The sequence below is a fragment of the Procambarus clarkii genome, chromosome 72, assembly GCF_040958095.1.
Source record: "Procambarus clarkii isolate CNS0578487 chromosome 72, FALCON_Pclarkii_2.0, whole genome shotgun sequence".
Lineage (NCBI taxonomy): Eukaryota > Metazoa > Arthropoda > Malacostraca > Decapoda > Cambaridae > Procambarus > Procambarus clarkii.
The window spans coordinates 10,954,474-10,970,902 of NC_091221.1; the positions used below are offsets into that span (position 1 = coordinate 10,954,474).

The 16,429-nt window shown below is 42.0% G+C and overlaps 1 protein-coding gene across 2 annotated transcripts in view; it reads right to left on the minus strand.

The window, feature by feature from the left end:
• Positions 1 to 8,385, minus strand: part of LOC123773611 (uncharacterized) — a 10,354-nt gene extending 1,969 nt beyond the window's left edge. The window contains exons 1-5 of one of the 2 annotated variants that reach the window (XM_045767403.2): positions 8,314 to 8,385; positions 6,642 to 7,139; positions 5,181 to 5,343; positions 1,586 to 1,778; positions 747 to 910 (exon numbers count right to left, since the gene is read on the minus strand). In XM_045767403.2, the coding sequence (XP_045623359.1) occupies positions 747 to 910; positions 1,586 to 1,778; positions 5,181 to 5,343; positions 6,642 to 7,123 (1,002 nt within the window). In that variant the 5' untranslated portion in view covers positions 7,124 to 7,139; positions 8,314 to 8,385. Of the gene's footprint in view, positions 1 to 746; positions 911 to 1,585; positions 1,779 to 5,180; positions 5,344 to 6,641; positions 7,210 to 8,313 lie in introns of those variants that run through there. The other variant, XM_069312642.1, reaches the window with a different exon arrangement.
• Positions 8,386 to 16,429: the final 8,044 nt, after the last annotated feature.

The window sequence follows — 16,429 nt, forward strand, 5'->3', positions numbered from 1 at the left end:
CCTTCCTGAGGACCACCACAAGGCCCCGGCCCACATCATCATCAGCGCCACCCACCACAGGAGGAGGGACCACCCCCCACTGCGGGGGAAACCCCTGCAGGAGAAGAAACAGAGGTTAACGAAGAGACATTGACACCGGCGGCACCAGCAGGCACATGAACCCCCTTCCTCCTCCACCATCACAGGCGACACCGCCGCCAGAAGGGAACTTAGAAATGTGCTTTCATGCTAGTGGCGAGTTTTATCATTACAAGCAAAGTATTGTTGGTGCCTAAATGAACCATGATCTTTCACGCAGTTCCAGTTGAAGCAGGTTGATGAGGAATTCAACCTGGAAAAAGGTAACCAAAAGGAAGGCGAACTGCAATACAGCCATTGATGAAGAATTCAACATTGTAGAATCTGTTCCACTTTTAAACAGCCCATCCTCCTACAATGAGAGTACTTATAGAAAATCTTTAAAGTGAGAGAATGCAGGACGAGAGGACATGGAAGAAAGCTTCAACACAGGAAATACTTATATCCTCTACAGATTGTGGAAGCCACCTCTATCTACAACTTCAAAGCAAAACAATGCACATCCAATGTGCACAATATGCACAACAATGCACAATGTGCACAACAATGCACATTTGAATTCTTAACAAAGAATTCAAATGTCAGAAGAGTTCAATTAAAACGCAACAGCAGATATAATGGCGCATTCTCCCTCAGGTCATCCAGCAAAAACAGGAAACGTAAATTACCAATAGGTCGTCGAGAAGCTTAAAGGCGACGGGGGTGTTGGCTGCGAAGCGTGTGAGCTGGTGTCTTAGGCTTCTGATGTGTTTCCTGTACAGGGCGACGGCTGCCTCGGGTCCCTGGCTCTGGTACACGTTTTGTGTGTGCCACATCCAGTGCAACGCCGAAGCTGTAGGAGACCTCCCATGTTATCACTCAGTACGCTTACGCTGTAATGTGTTATCTACATGCATTAAATAACATTCAAACTGCAAATATTGTTGGAGTTTGTGCTGGTTGATATTATCTATAATAAATCATTTAATATTTAATGCTGAAGAAAGAAAAACTACGTTACAATGGTTCTCAACGAAGCTTATAGTCAATGTAAGGAGCGTTGGCTGTCCACTGGTTAACCCCGCCAAGGCGCCCGTTGATGATTGCTCTAGTTATGAGCTGCTAGTAAATTTATCCAAGCTATGCACATAAAGTCTAGCAGCTGTTGTGGGTCAACTGTGTTAATAGACTGTTCCTAACGTACTGTATCAGTGAGTTATATGTGTACGAAGTGGGCGAGGAAGGTGGGAGGTGCTTAATTGTGGATCCAAGGTCTATGATTTCTCTCCTGAAGGCCACCAGGTTGGATTATCTAATCGGGCTTCCATAGTCGCAATGGCTTGGCGTTTTCCCCTTCCCTAACCAGGATTCCCCCAAGTATATCTCCTGTACACTATTGTGAGTACGACGGTTTACCCTGAGGTGTTCCTGAACTAGTGGTATGGGCTCCTGTATTTGTTTATATTCGGGAGAGTACATAAACGGCTTCTGACTCGTTAGAAGGTATAGCGTCAAATAGGCTGCTGACCAAAGACTAGGAGTGTTGGGGAGCGGTGAGGCTGCTGCTGCCACTCCGTCAGCTTCTTGGGCAGCACCGTCAGGTGAATGTCCAGGATGTAGGTCATGTGGAAGTTGACTCCCAGGTCACGGACCTCAATATCATACAACATTTTTTGGTGGTGAAGCGTTTGCTCTAGAACATCTGCACTCGACCACTTGTCCTGTCGGTATAAGGAGGGCATCATTGTTTGTAGGCTTAGACTGAGTTGTGTGTAGACATACATTAATTGGAGTAGTGTATTGATCACATACACTAGTGATTTTAATGTATGTCTACACACTAATTGTGTGTAGACATACACTGAGATCGCCACACGGCAGGCTGGTGCTGTTCATGATATGTATGTTACTTAAGTGAAGTTGTAGCCAATGTATGTGATTGGCTACAACAATCCAATCACATACAACAATGTATGTGAGTGGATTGTAGTCAATCTCAGAAGTAATGTATGTGATTACTTCTGGGACTTCTGATATCATGTGTGCTGACAGACCCGTTTAACAAAGCAATAAATGCAAAATGTTAATGGTATTTAAGCAAGGTTTTACATACATAACAGACGGACTTCATGGTCCCCTTTCCTACCAGTGCCTCTCTCACACTTTCTTGTTCCACAAGTCACACTCCCTCTTCTTCCCCTCTTTGAGCCAGGATTCCTGCCACGGGCCTGACAAGCCAAGCTCCCTGCACCACCGACCAATGGTAAGCTTGTCACTGAGCCTCTAGTACTACAAATCAATCACCGAGTGATGATGCCTTTAGGAGATGTGCACCAAAGCTCAGCTCCTAGAGCACCACAGGTCACTTGCTGTTTGCTAAGGGGAAACCTTCTGTTTACCCAGATGGTAATCGCTTCAACCTGTTTCGTTCTCACGTCATAAAGGTCATATTGGATTTGTTCCCCCCTTGTAGGCTATTACTCTGACGAATATCAACTCGTAATCCCTGATAGTTTAATGAGTCTGGCTTTTACTCACAGCATCCCTGACGACCGCTGTTTACTTTAGTACTGACCTAGTTCCTTTTCGTAGCAGAATAAACACGCTGAGAACACCCATTCCATAACAGGGGAACAAACTGAACTGTTACAAGAATATTTATTATCATTTTAGTCACGGGCTGTTAGTTTGTATCAGAGCAAACATGTTAGGAATTAAATGACTGTTGAGACATATTGTGATGAAAATAATATCAACTCAGGTTATTGTAACAAACTAGGCTGTTGTAAGAATTATCCAGAGTGGTTTATCGACAAAAGAGAATGGGAAGCTGAGCCGCATGGTGACCTGACCCCCAGGGGAATTCGCGGTGGAAATAACCGACGCTTTGTTCATAGCTGCGTATAATGAATCATCCAATAGTATTCAGTAATTTAGAGAAAATTAGCCTTTATTCATTTTGCATTAAAATTGTATTGTATAATAGTACTGGATACAATATCAAGAGTATTCTAATTATTGAGTTTAAGTCACCATCAGTGACGTCACGAATCAGATCTAACTTCTAAAGCGGAGTGACCGGCGGTCATAGGTCAGCAGGGTTGACATGTCTAATATTTCTCAAAGTTTTAATAACCATTTTTGTGATCGGGAACAGCTCTGCCGTTAGATGTTTGTAATTTAATTCAGTAAAATAATTCAACCAGTCTGGATTAATTAAGTACAACAGAGGTTAATTGTTATAACTTAAACCTTGCTAGTAACTTGGTAGAACTTTGACTAGGCGGAAGGATACAATGTTCTGTCTGGGGGAGACCAGACAAGGAAGAAATCAGTGTGGTCACGGAAGCAGCTGGGAGAGGTCAAACATCTTACCTCTCCCCAAGACCAGCCAAGACATCTAGCTGGTCGCCTAAGGTATAGTTGTTATTGTTAAGTATAGAAATAGTCTCATTTGCCACTCAGGTCAAGTAGGGAGTGTTAAAGTGATAGGGAGTGAACATTTTTAGATTTTGTTTTAGTTTTTCTTTTAATAAATTAAATTTGTTAATATTTTTGCATTTTATTGTTTCCATGTGTTTTATGTGTATACTTGTCCTGGTCACGTGGTCCACACGAGGCAGAGTTGCATTGGGCGCCGATTCTAACATCGAATCGGAATTATCATTACCGTGTAATTTATTCCACACTCAAGGTCATCGTTTATATTGGGGATCAAGCCCCTAGGTTGATTAATTAGCGTGATCGATCCAGACCACGATCATTGCTCTTCTTTTACTGGTCTGGTGGTGGCAGCAGAGGTGACTCTAGGGTTTTGTTCAGAGCTTAGGTCACGTCATACTGGGTGTAGAATCCTAAGTCGGTCAATCGTCTTAGGACCACGTGGCGTGGAGTTGGCTTTGGTAAAAGTTTTGGAGTCCCTTGGTAGAGAATAATAAGTAAGAATACGGGTAGAGGGAGTAGAAGGAAGAAAAGAGAGAGGGACCCAAACCCGTGTTACATTATGGCAAATGACTGACCTATACTAGTGGGCTTGATATGCCTGTGTTTATGATAAAGTTAGTTTCATTATAACCTAAAATTGTCTCCAGTGTTAGTGCAGAAGTCGTGGTGGTTGCTTGGAAAGCCAAACAGACTCTAAGTATATGAATTATCTTTCCTTCCTTGATTGAACAACTGGTGCGTGAGCATGGGGATGGTACACTTTAACACATGCCTAAAAGATCAGCAAGCATATTGATGACGTAATGACGCGTGATTGGGTCGTGGGCCGTAATGACGCGTGATTGGGTCGTGGGCCATAATGACGCGTTCCAGTGATTGGGTCGCGGGCCGTTGAAAATCTCTCACTGGCACCTACTTACCAAATCGTGACGATCCCTCTACGGTATACAACACTACTAACTATGAGATACAAGACCAGCCTCACAAAACAAGGAGGATGTCCCTTCAACAAAAAGTCAGGCGGTATATCCACAACAGGAATTACCCACGACCCAGGATACTTAGTAACCTACCACGTCAGGAGGATGAGGAATGTGAACCTCCTGACCCATTATACACCTAACATGCACGAACTATGAACTAGCAAGTCAACATCTGACACTAATACCTTTACCAACCAGGACAAAATCATTGTATACATCAACTACAAGCTCCTCTACCAACCATACATCTGCAAGTCACCACAGCACTGCTCTCCAGGTACGACACCAAGACTAGAACTTTGTCCTCACATGGCAACTTCTCTCCTGTTGTGCGGCAGCTACAGCTTGCTGCTACTGACAGCCAGCAATCATTACAAAAAAATCTTCATCACCATCATCTATGAATGCAGTCTTGCCTCGCCATCAATTCACATATCAACTCATATCACTCCATAATCACTCTCAAAGCCAAAGTGGTTGGGCCACTACCCTGTCCACCCCACTCTCCTTCCAACCTCCTACTCCTCCTTCATGATTTCCTAAGTCCTTCCCGTGCCTCTTCCATCCCCTGCTTGCCAGCTCTTTGGACATTTTCGCTTCGGTTCGTCCCGAGTCTCACTACACCATGATTGTCACGACCTGACAACGCAACTACCCACATAACAATAGCAAAAACACTTCATTATTACTACTCACAGTACTTCGTAGTCGGTACTGGAGGGTGGGGCTTCTGAAGCGCGTGAGGAAGGCGGCCAGGAGGTAACGCATGTGAGAGTCTCCTAGCACAACCCAGTGCTCGCTCCTGGCGGCTGGTCCTCCACTACCACCTTCAGTGGTGCTGCCGCCAGTACTAGAGCCTCTGAAAAGAATGCAACAAGTCATTGATCTGCAGGAACAGCGATAAAACTTGAGGAACATAAGACAAAATGTTATTTCATTTCTATACACAACCAGACCATAAACAGACAGATCCTGACCAGTGACACCAAAATAATTGACAGATACAATGACAATGGGAGACTGGACATAGCAGAAGTTCTTCACATCAAGCACTCAACTAATTATCTACGGGTAGCTCATACCTAGGTGCATCTTGTCATCATCCAGACCAAGAGAGAACTGCCACTTAACACCCAGTTGCCACCCCAACCGACCAATGAGAATGCAGGACCAGATTACCGTGTTCTATCACGCCGGTAACTCCTCTCCTCTCATCACGCCCACATGAACTACACATTTCTATTTTCGTATTTTGTATTAAATTTCCCTTTGCCTCTGAGGATGCTAAGTTGAACTTAGGGAAAACGTTCAGACTTATTAAAATGGTAAAATTATATTTGAAGACTTAATTTTTCAGTTACAGGAGAGCAATCAAAAAATATTTCATTATTTTTACTCCTGCCGTGATAAAAGGACGATGCCAGGGATACTGTCAGATACGTTTTCCGTTCTTGTAAGATATGTTGTAACAGTTCCTTGAAAAAAAAGAGTGCCAACACACCTACGATTTCTTCCTGAACCTTATATAACCTAACAAACCATGCCCTTACTAGAGATTGAACATAATGAAAATCTAAAATTATCAAAACAGAATCAGAAAAAGGCTAATTCAAAGCCTAGTTGAAAATTTATTATCATTATAGCATCAACAACACTTGTGTCTCACACAGAAACGAGGAGTAACACTTGTGTTACACACAGGAACCATCAGCATCATCAACAACACTTGTACCTCACACAGGAACGAGGAGCAATACCTCATGAACTTCAGGGATGCTAAACTCATCATTAAATAAAGCAACACTAGTAGACAGTGTAAGGAATCTACAGGCATCAAACACTTCAGCACCGTTCAACATAAATAGGGAAAACTCAACATTGCTATATATAAATTGTAATACATATTCCCTCGTATCTCATCTTCACCTCGCTGTCTTCAGCCCACCTATCACACCTCATACTCGCTTTACCCTTCTATAAGCATCAGTCCTGGGCATTTTAGAATTAATAAAGCCCTTACAGATGAAACATCATTTACTTTAAAACCTACTCTCATTGTTTTGTATTTATGTTCTATACCTGGGAGGGAGTGCTTAAGAACATAATATATAAAACCTCTCTTAAGAACGTCCAACATCCACTGATGTTGACACCCACCTGTGGACCTTCAGAAGCTGGGCATTGGCCTTGGTAATACACTGGTGGATCATGCTGATAGAACCACTGAAGTTGGCTGTTCTGCAGCATATGTTCTCAGCATGAAGGTTTGTGTGGTACTTGTAGCAGCGTCTGTCATAGGCTGGGTGGTGTCTCGTGGTCTTGTGTGGCGACGGTGATGATGAGTTTGATGACGATGTTTGTGGTGGAAGTGATGTTAGTGATATTTGTGGTGGTAATGAGGTTAGTAATGGTGATGCAAGTTGGGGTGATGAGGTTAGTAATGGTGATGCAAGTTGGGGTGATGAGGTTAGTAATGGTGATGCAAGGTGTGGTGGCAATGGTGGGTGTGGGAAGCGAAATCGAGGCAGCAGGTAAGGGGTGAGGAGCAAGGAGAGTAGCAACGTCCCCACCACCAGCGGCGTCACCCGCTTCGCCACCAGCGGCGCCACCCACCACGCCTCCAGCCTCTCTGCCACCATCCTGGATCTCCGTCACCTGGCGAACAACAGCAATAATGTATTTAACATATCTACATCATTACAAAAATTTGTCTTGCATGCTTGAAAACTCCGCAAAAGGAACGAAGAACGTAAGTGAAGATCGAAGCAGTCCGTATTTCCCTCCTTGTTGCCATACTCCCTCAAAACCTCCTCCGTGTTGATTCGCCTTGTCACTGCTTCCTAGTTTATAATATATATACTGTATAAAGTCTCTAATTTAATGATAAATGTAAGCAAGGTAAAGACGACAATTAAACGAGATATATAAATACCAAATGAATACATTTGAATTAACTGTACCGGAGAATTCCCGCCAAGACATCCTAATTAACATTTAGTTAATAGGCTTCACCAGTATACAGAAAAGTCGGGCGTGGCGTATCGCCCTTAACATATAATAATATAATGGCTTATACCCTCCACTGGATAACACATTGGTAACTGGTAATTTTTTTTTGTCTTGATAACTGAATCATTCACGAGTCTACCTAAACTTGATCTAAAATACTAGCAATTGCTTCTACACCAAATTACAATAGTTACAACTCATTAAGTCATACTTAACCATCGGGGCTACGCTACGCATACAGAATGAATATACTTAAGATGATAATTGGTAATTGGACATGTAAATCGGTCATCTATACACTATTAAAAATATATAGAGAGAATCTAACTTATTCTCTGTTGATTCGTATTATAATTCACATTAGCCTAATGATTTTAATACTGCTTCTGATGGTCATAAGAAAACTCAACACTTTAGGCACTACAAAGCCCAAACAAATCACGGACAACACTCGTCCCATTGATACACTGTCGACTAAGCTTCTCCCTGCACCCACTAGTACCCTCCTTCCCTGACCAAATCAGTGCAAACTACTTTGATATAACATTGAAGCAACATTGATATTGTTGCTGCCACGTTGATCAAACATTACTCGAGCAAGGTTAGTTATCTTGGCGTCTGTACTGACTAACACGTCAATCTTTCACTAGGGAAACCTAAGCATACACACACATGATATTAGAACTGCAAGCCTTGATGTGGCATTTTGCAATTGATAGGTATAGTCACAGTTCACGGAAGATATTATTATTATTATATGCAGTAATAATAACAATAAATAATAATTAAGTCTTAGACCAAAACAGTTATAATTACCTACCTGCAGCACACCTTCACAAAGGTATAGTGGAGCAGTGAGTGCCTAGTTAATGCTGGTCTCGGTATTACTGGCAACAACACGACAAGGAGAGCCCTGTGGTGTTGTCCCACACCTGTGTTAAGCTGCCACGTTATATATGGCGTTAATATGTATGCAGATGGATCTGCATCCATCTGCATACTGTCTGTGTATATAAGTATAATTATCGCTCACATAATTGGTATGGGGGTACACAATAAACTACCTCTCACAGGATGTTTGGGGCAATATATTGTATGTTTCGTCATATTCTCGGAAATGACAGAGTGTAATTTTTTTTTTATTTTTATTTTTACATGCAAAGCATGCAATTTAAATACAATAAAAACGAGAAAAAACACAGAAAACATAACAAAACAAGACAATAGACCACCGGCCAGAAGGGCCGACAGCTCAGTACAACAAAATACAAACACGATAAATGCAGTGAAAAAACACAGACATCAAGACACAAAATAGATAACAATTGTCAAACAAGCAAGCACATTAACATCACAAAACAAAACATCATAAACAAAACAAACATCAAGATGCATAACAAAAGACAGAACAGGACAAGCACAATACACAACAAAAAATAAACAAAATAATAAACAAGGACAACATGTAAAGTAATAATAAAAACACCAGTGTAAACGTACAGCACAGAAACAAGACATGAATAAAAATACCCACAACAAACCAACCGCCCCGCAACAAATCAATAATAAACAAGCAACCCGTGCAAATCAGAAAATAAACATAGGTACATACACAACAACAAACACGCATCGACCTGAAGGACCGAGAACAAAATACAACATAAAGGACATCATAAAACAAAACAAAAAATCACACAACACACAACAAGCTAAGAATAAAAACACATGCGAGCAATACAGAAGGATAACATACATGTCAAAGTAAAATCAGCTTACATATTTGCCCGGGATCGGGGATATCGCACATGAAACACCTCCCAAATCAGCCACCTCTCCCACGAGGCTTTACCCACCACCGGGGGCGCCATGTGAAGCGGGGCAACAAACACTCGCAGACAGGGAACCCATATGGTGTCCTTCCGGACGCGAGTAACCGCCACCCTATCCCATACACCTGGAACCCGCTCATCAGAAAAGTCCTCCGGCTTCTCAGACAGCAGGAACTCGGCAACCCAGGCCTCCAGGTCCACCATAGTAGGGGGCCGGACAGAGGGCACCAGCACAGGGGCACCAGCGGCCACGGGCACACCACCAGACGACTGCAGGGAACCAAGGCGGCGCGCATCCTTTCTCAAAGTCACCACCAGGCCACGCCAAGCACCAGCATCCTCACCACCCCTGGCACCGGAAGCCACCACACCCCACTGCGGAGAGCCCCCGGGCGGGGAAGGAACAGGAGGCACACCCGAGACACAGTCACCAGCCCCAGCAGGCACATGTACCTCCGCCACCACCAACCGTGGAGACAACGACTCATCCGGAGCCACGCCGTCAACACCTGAAGACCCACAGTCACTGAATTCCCCAACATCAGCCCAGGCAGTAGACGAACGCCTGGAACGTTTGGGCACTGGCCGGATATCGTCAGAGCCGGAAGCAGATCCAGAAGCACGGGCACCACTAGCCGGACGAACCGACGCCCGACGCAGAATGGCAGCAGCCTCTACCACAGGAGGAACCGGACCACACACACCAGGAGGCTCCGCAGCCACTCCAGCACCCAGCACAGCAGGGGCCCGAGGCGTGGACGCAGGGCCAGGATCCGCATCCGAAGACGAGGAAGCAGACCGCGAAGCTCCACAGGGGTTACCAAGAAGATCCACAGGATCGGCAGGGCCAGAGACATGGTCAGGAGGAACATCCGACGGCACCGCAACACCCGGAGGAGGGTCTGCGACAACCGGGGGAACGGCGGGTGACGCTGGGGGAGCCTCAGCAGCGAACGGGACGCTCACCTCCTCACCCCCGGAGTCCTCCTCCAGAGGGAGCGGTGGGAAATCCTCTTCACGGAACAAGTTCACGGGAGCGACCGGATCATCAGTACACCCGGCAGCCTGATGCCCCAACAAGCCACACCGGAAGCAAGTACGGGGTTGTCGGGCATAAAACACCCGCACGTAGTATCCCAACAGCCGGACAGAGGACGGAATGTCCGACCTCATTCGCATCCCGAGGGTCCGAATGTTGGTCTTCACACCCGAATACGTGCCAGACGAAAGTGAGTTTATCCGCACACTGATGACGGAGCCGTACCTCTGGAAGAATCGCCGGAGAAGAGTCTCAGGAAACTCCATGGGGGCGCCATGAACACTGGCATACGTCACAGTACCACTACGGTCCGAAATGGTCACAGACCCGGAGCCTTCCTGCAGATTGGTAAGCTGCATTAATGGGCCTATTTCTGGACTGCCAAACTTGATACTTTCGTACGACATTTTGGTACTTTTGGTATCAAGCGTTGATAATTTGAAACTTGTTTATAATTTTCCTAGTTTAATTGAAAATCAAGATATCAAATTAATACATTACAATTCAACAAAATATACGATTTAATTAATTGTCCCAATCACATTGTAGACATTTGTTCTATGACTGTACCGGTACTGAGAAGGTCTAGGGTCTACATCTTTTCTCAATATTTGGCAGCTTTGTTTACATTAATTAAACAGTTCATGAGCTTGGAAGCACTGAGAGGCTGTTTATAACAATAACAACATTTGACTGGGAAGTTTCGATGTTTGTAAAATGTTAAATAAATGTAAACCATGCCGCCAATTATTGAAAAAAAGATATATTGGTTCAGAAGTATATGCGTAAATGCTAGTCGCAGTGTTGCCAGATTGGGCTATAAATAGCGAATTGGGCTACTTTTGAGAGCCCCGCGCTCCCAAATTTTTAATTTCGCTACTTGCTACTTTTTGGGCTAATTTAAAAGCAAGATGTGCTAATTTGGGCTATTAATGTTAAGAATGTACGATTGCGAGTTACATGAAAGTAACTAAGCTATAAATAATTGTAATTAATAATAATTGTAAATATTAATTAATACTAAATAATATTATTTAATAAATTAGTCCCAATTCAATGCAGAGTTTTCTTCCAAGCACAGAAACATGTAAATATAAATACAAGATAATAGATAGATCGATAAATAAATAGACAACTTTCAAATATTGCACCAAGTAATGGCGAGAGGATAAAAACTAGACAGTATACATTACATTTGAAATTAATAATGGATGAATGGTAATAAATTGGTGTATGTTTGTATGTATACCAGACAAAGTCCATTTAATGGCAAAATTTAGAGATTTTGTGTAAAAACCTTTATATCTCATATTATTAATTATAACAGTAATCGAAAAAAGTCATAGTTTGTATATACAAGAGATGAAAGAGAGAGCCATGAGCTAGAGCGATGTGCTGAGTCCATAAGGAGGCCGAGCTTCCAGAAATACCTTCCTGTGATTGGCTGTTGCGGGGAATACCAACACTCTTTTATGAATAAAATTTAAACTAAGAAATAGGTCCTTGTGCACAACAACAAGGTTGTTGTGAAAAAGAACAATAATTTCTGTTTTGCACCTGACAGAAATCTCCATCTAACTGAATAATTTACTCGAATAAGAGGGCAGAGCAGTGTATCATTATTTGTGTCAAGGCAACCCCCAATAATAACGTCACAAGTTAGGTAGCCAACCCATTTTTATATAACATCTGTTATATCCTGCAATAGTTTAATTATCACTTTATTAACACTTTACATAATTAACACTTCACTTTTTTGGGTAAATTAAAGTTAAAGCAGAATTCCATAAGCAGGACTGGTGGGCTGAACTAAGATGATTTACTAAGTGGGTGGCACCTATACCTGATCCCTTCCAGTGATTGGCTGTTGTGTGAATGTCAACAAAGAGTTTCTACCAATGATATGCCACCATTTTATTTATTATGCACCCCATACCCATCTTGTGGGTCGGAGTTTGGAACCTCCTACCCGAGCACAACAACCCGCCTTATGGGTTGCTGTTTGGCTATTTATAGTGCGTTGGAAAAAACACAGATGGCGTTAGTTGTATTTTGCAGGGTAATTTGTTATAAGTGTAATTTGTTGTCAACAGATGGCGTAAGCTGTATCTTATGGCCATTGTTGACCTGCCAGTTGATAGTGTTCTTATCTGCCGACAGATGGCATCAGCTGTATTATTATTATTTTAATAATATTATTACATTAATAATAATGTATTATTATTACTTTAAACACTGATCTATACGTCTGGTAGCTTATAATAAGGTTTTATACCATGCTGGTATTAGGTAACTAGAATTCTGCAATTACTTTTTTTTATCTACTGTTGAGGATATGTAAGACAAATGTAAGGTTTTGAGGCTAAGTAACGAAGATAGTTATAAGATACGAGCCAGATGGTGTTGAGATTGCAGAAGGGATTATGATAAAAACTTAAGCCAAAAAATCAATCCATAAATGTACGCAAATATGAGACTGGGATTTATTTCTCGTAAAGTTAGCAATAAAATACGCTTTCTAGGGATTCTGTCTAACGAAGCTGCAAGCTAAAACACCGTTATCCTATAATGTTCATCTGTAGCTTGACCCTAAATACTCGTTTATTAAACGAATTTATTGTACGAGTTCATTAGGAATCAACGTTATTGAAGGCAGGGTTTCCAACAAATACCTTCCTGTGATTAGCTGTTGCGGGGAATGCCAACGCTTATATGAATAAAATGTAAAATAAGAAATACGTCCTCTTGCTCAATAACCTTGTTGTTGTACAAAAGAACAACAATTTCTGTTTTATACAAGACAGAAATTTCCATCTAAGCGAATAATGTAGAGCAATAAGAGGGCGGAGGCATTGTATCGCCGATATTATTTGTGTGAGGCAACACCCACTGATGACGTCACAAGTCAGGTAGCCAGCCCATGTTTCTGTAACACTCGTTACATCCTGCAGTATTTAATTATCACTATATTAATACTTTTAAATACTTAACATTTCACTTTTTATGTAGATAAAAGTTGAAGCAGAATGTCATAAGCAAGGATGGTGTGCTGAATAATGATGATTTATTAAGTGCATGGAGCCTTTAGCTGATCCCTTCCTGTGATTGGCTGTTGTGGGAATGTCAACAAAAAGTTTCTACCAATGATATGCCATTTATTATGCACCCCATACTATCTGTGGGCGGAGCTTGGAACCTCCTACCCGAGCACAACAACCCGCCTTATGGGTTGCTGTTTGGCTATTTGTAGTGCGTTGGAAAAAAACTAGATGGCGTTAGTGGTATTTTGTGGGGTAATTTGTTATAAGTGTAATTTGATGTCAACAGATGGCGTAAGCTGTATCTTATGGTCATTGTAGACCAGCCAGTTGATAGTGTTCTCTTCTGCCAACAGATGGCATCAGCTGTGTTATTATTACTTCCGAATTCCCTTTAAACACTGATCTACAAATCCCTTGGCTTATGATAAGGTTTTATACCATTTATGATAAGTATTAGATAATTGGAGTTACGCAATTACTTTTATTTATCAACTGTTGAGGATATCATCATATAATGTCTGGTTAGGACGTACTGCTCTCGATTGATGAAGATTAAGCCACCCAAGAGGTGGCACGGGCATGAATAGCCCGTAAATACTGCTCTCGTAATATTATTAAGGGGGGTGAGGGAACTATCAAGTGAAAGCGCCAAGCCATTACGACTATATAGCACTCGGAAGGGATCAGGATACGGATTTGGGATGGAACGGGGGAAAGGAATTTTGCCCAACCTCTTGGGCGGTCGAGGATTGAACGCGGACCTGTAGGAAACGAGACCGTCGCTCTACCGTCCAGCCCAAGTGGTTAAGCATAATATTATTAAAACAACAATTTATGCATATAATAACAGCATTTCACACTAAAAATACTTGGATATATCGAAATTTGGTAGTGAATTCCAATCTAGGAATCTCCTATGACTAAACTGTACTTTTTAATTATTTTTATGTACTTACTACTTACTATTAAATTATTAAGTACTTACTATAATAATTAAATAAATTATTCTATTTAATATTTAAATTAAATGATAAAATAATAGGTAATAATAAATCATTGTGTAGGGGGACAGGCAGCCAGTATATATATACATGTTAGGCTTATACCAAGGTCCCACAAAGGTGCCAAATTAAAGACTGGGTGCTGCCGGGGCGGGCCCAAGGGCTGCTGGCGGCCCTGGCCAGGCTGAACTTCCGCGCCCTTATAATCACCATTGTTTAATAATCTTCACAGGGAGAAACAACTGTAAATATAGGAATAGTTTATTACAACATACACGGTAAAGAAAACAGCTCGGAAACTAAGGAAATAAAGCTGCCGAAAAAACATTTAAAGTCCATTTCAAGTTCAAGTATGTTTATTGTCGGTTCGTTCATGCTAGGCTTGCAGTTACACAACTGGTCGGGGTCCGCTTACACAACTGGTCGGGGTCCGCTTACACAACTGGTCGGGGTCCGCTTACACAACTGGTCGGGGTCCGCTTACACAACTGGTCGGGGTCCGCTTACACAACTGGTCGGGGTCCGCTTACACAACTGGTCGGGGTCCGCTTACACAACTGGTCGGGGTCCGCTTACACAACTGGTCGGGGTCCGCTTACACAACTGGTCGGGGTCCGCTTACACAACTGGTCGGGGTCCGCTTACACAACTGGTCGGGGTCCGCTTACACAACTGGTCGGGGTCCGCTTACACAACTGGTCGGGGTCCGCTTACACAACTGGTCGGGGTCCGCTTACACAACTGGTCGGGGTCCGCTTACACAACTGGTCGGGGTCCGCTTACACAACTGGTCGGGGTCCGCTTACACAACTGGTCGGGGTCCGCGTACACAACTGGTCGGGGTCCGCTTACACAACTGGTCGGGGTCCGCTTACACAACTGGTCGGGGTCCGCTTACACAACTGGTCGGGGTTCGGGGTGCACAGTAAACCACCACTCACTGGTTGTTGTTGTTAAAGATTCGCTACCTGGAACAAAAAGTTCCACGTAGCACGGACTATGGTGAGCCCGTAGATAGTTATTACTCACTGGTTGAATAGGGGATGCTTAATGAACTATCCACCTCTGGCGGCAAAAAATCAATATATATATATATATATATATATATATATATATATATATATATATATATATATATATATATATATATATATATATATATAAATATATATATATATATATATATATATATATATATATATATATATATATATATATATATATATATATATATATATATATATATATATATATATATATATAAATATAATGTGTATGTGCAGAAATAATATTAATAAAATAATTAACATCGTGTAGTGTACTCTATATATCAAAATATATTACTTTGAAACCCATATCATTCACTTAAAAAAAATTGGGCTACTCTAATTACAAATTCGCTACTTTTAGACCGTCAGCTCGCTACTTTCAGCAATTTAGACCTGGCAACCCTGACTAGTGGAGTCCCCAGTTGTTGACAAGAGAACTTGAGGTGAGGTGTTGTGCCGCGTTAATGTCGCCACTAGTGAGGGCAGCCTCGCCCCTCGGCTGTGACCAGTCACTAGCGGACATTGGTGAAAGGTGGTGGTTGTGCGATATTTTAAATCCCATTATAATGACTCGGAAACAAGGCCTAAGCTGTGCTAGTGACAGCGATTCGGGAGGGTCGGTGGCGACATTACTGAAGAATAAAATAGCATAAGTCAAGTATTAACACAAAGTGTCTTAACAAAGTATTACTTGATGAACGATTTTGTGAGTGGATCGTTAAAAGTAACAGATCAGAATAAAGCATTTTGTAAATATTGTGACTGGAATTCAACGGAATATTATATATTGAAATTTACAAACTATCAAACGAAAAATGTGGAGATAAGAATCGTTTCAGCAAATTAACCACTTTCACTGAGATAAGATTTTTTCCACTTAACAACATAAATGATAAATCTATCCAGTCTTAAACCCGAACTATTAATGCTCTCATACATGCTAAAAGTTTATTGCAAGAAATAGGCTACAAAATACA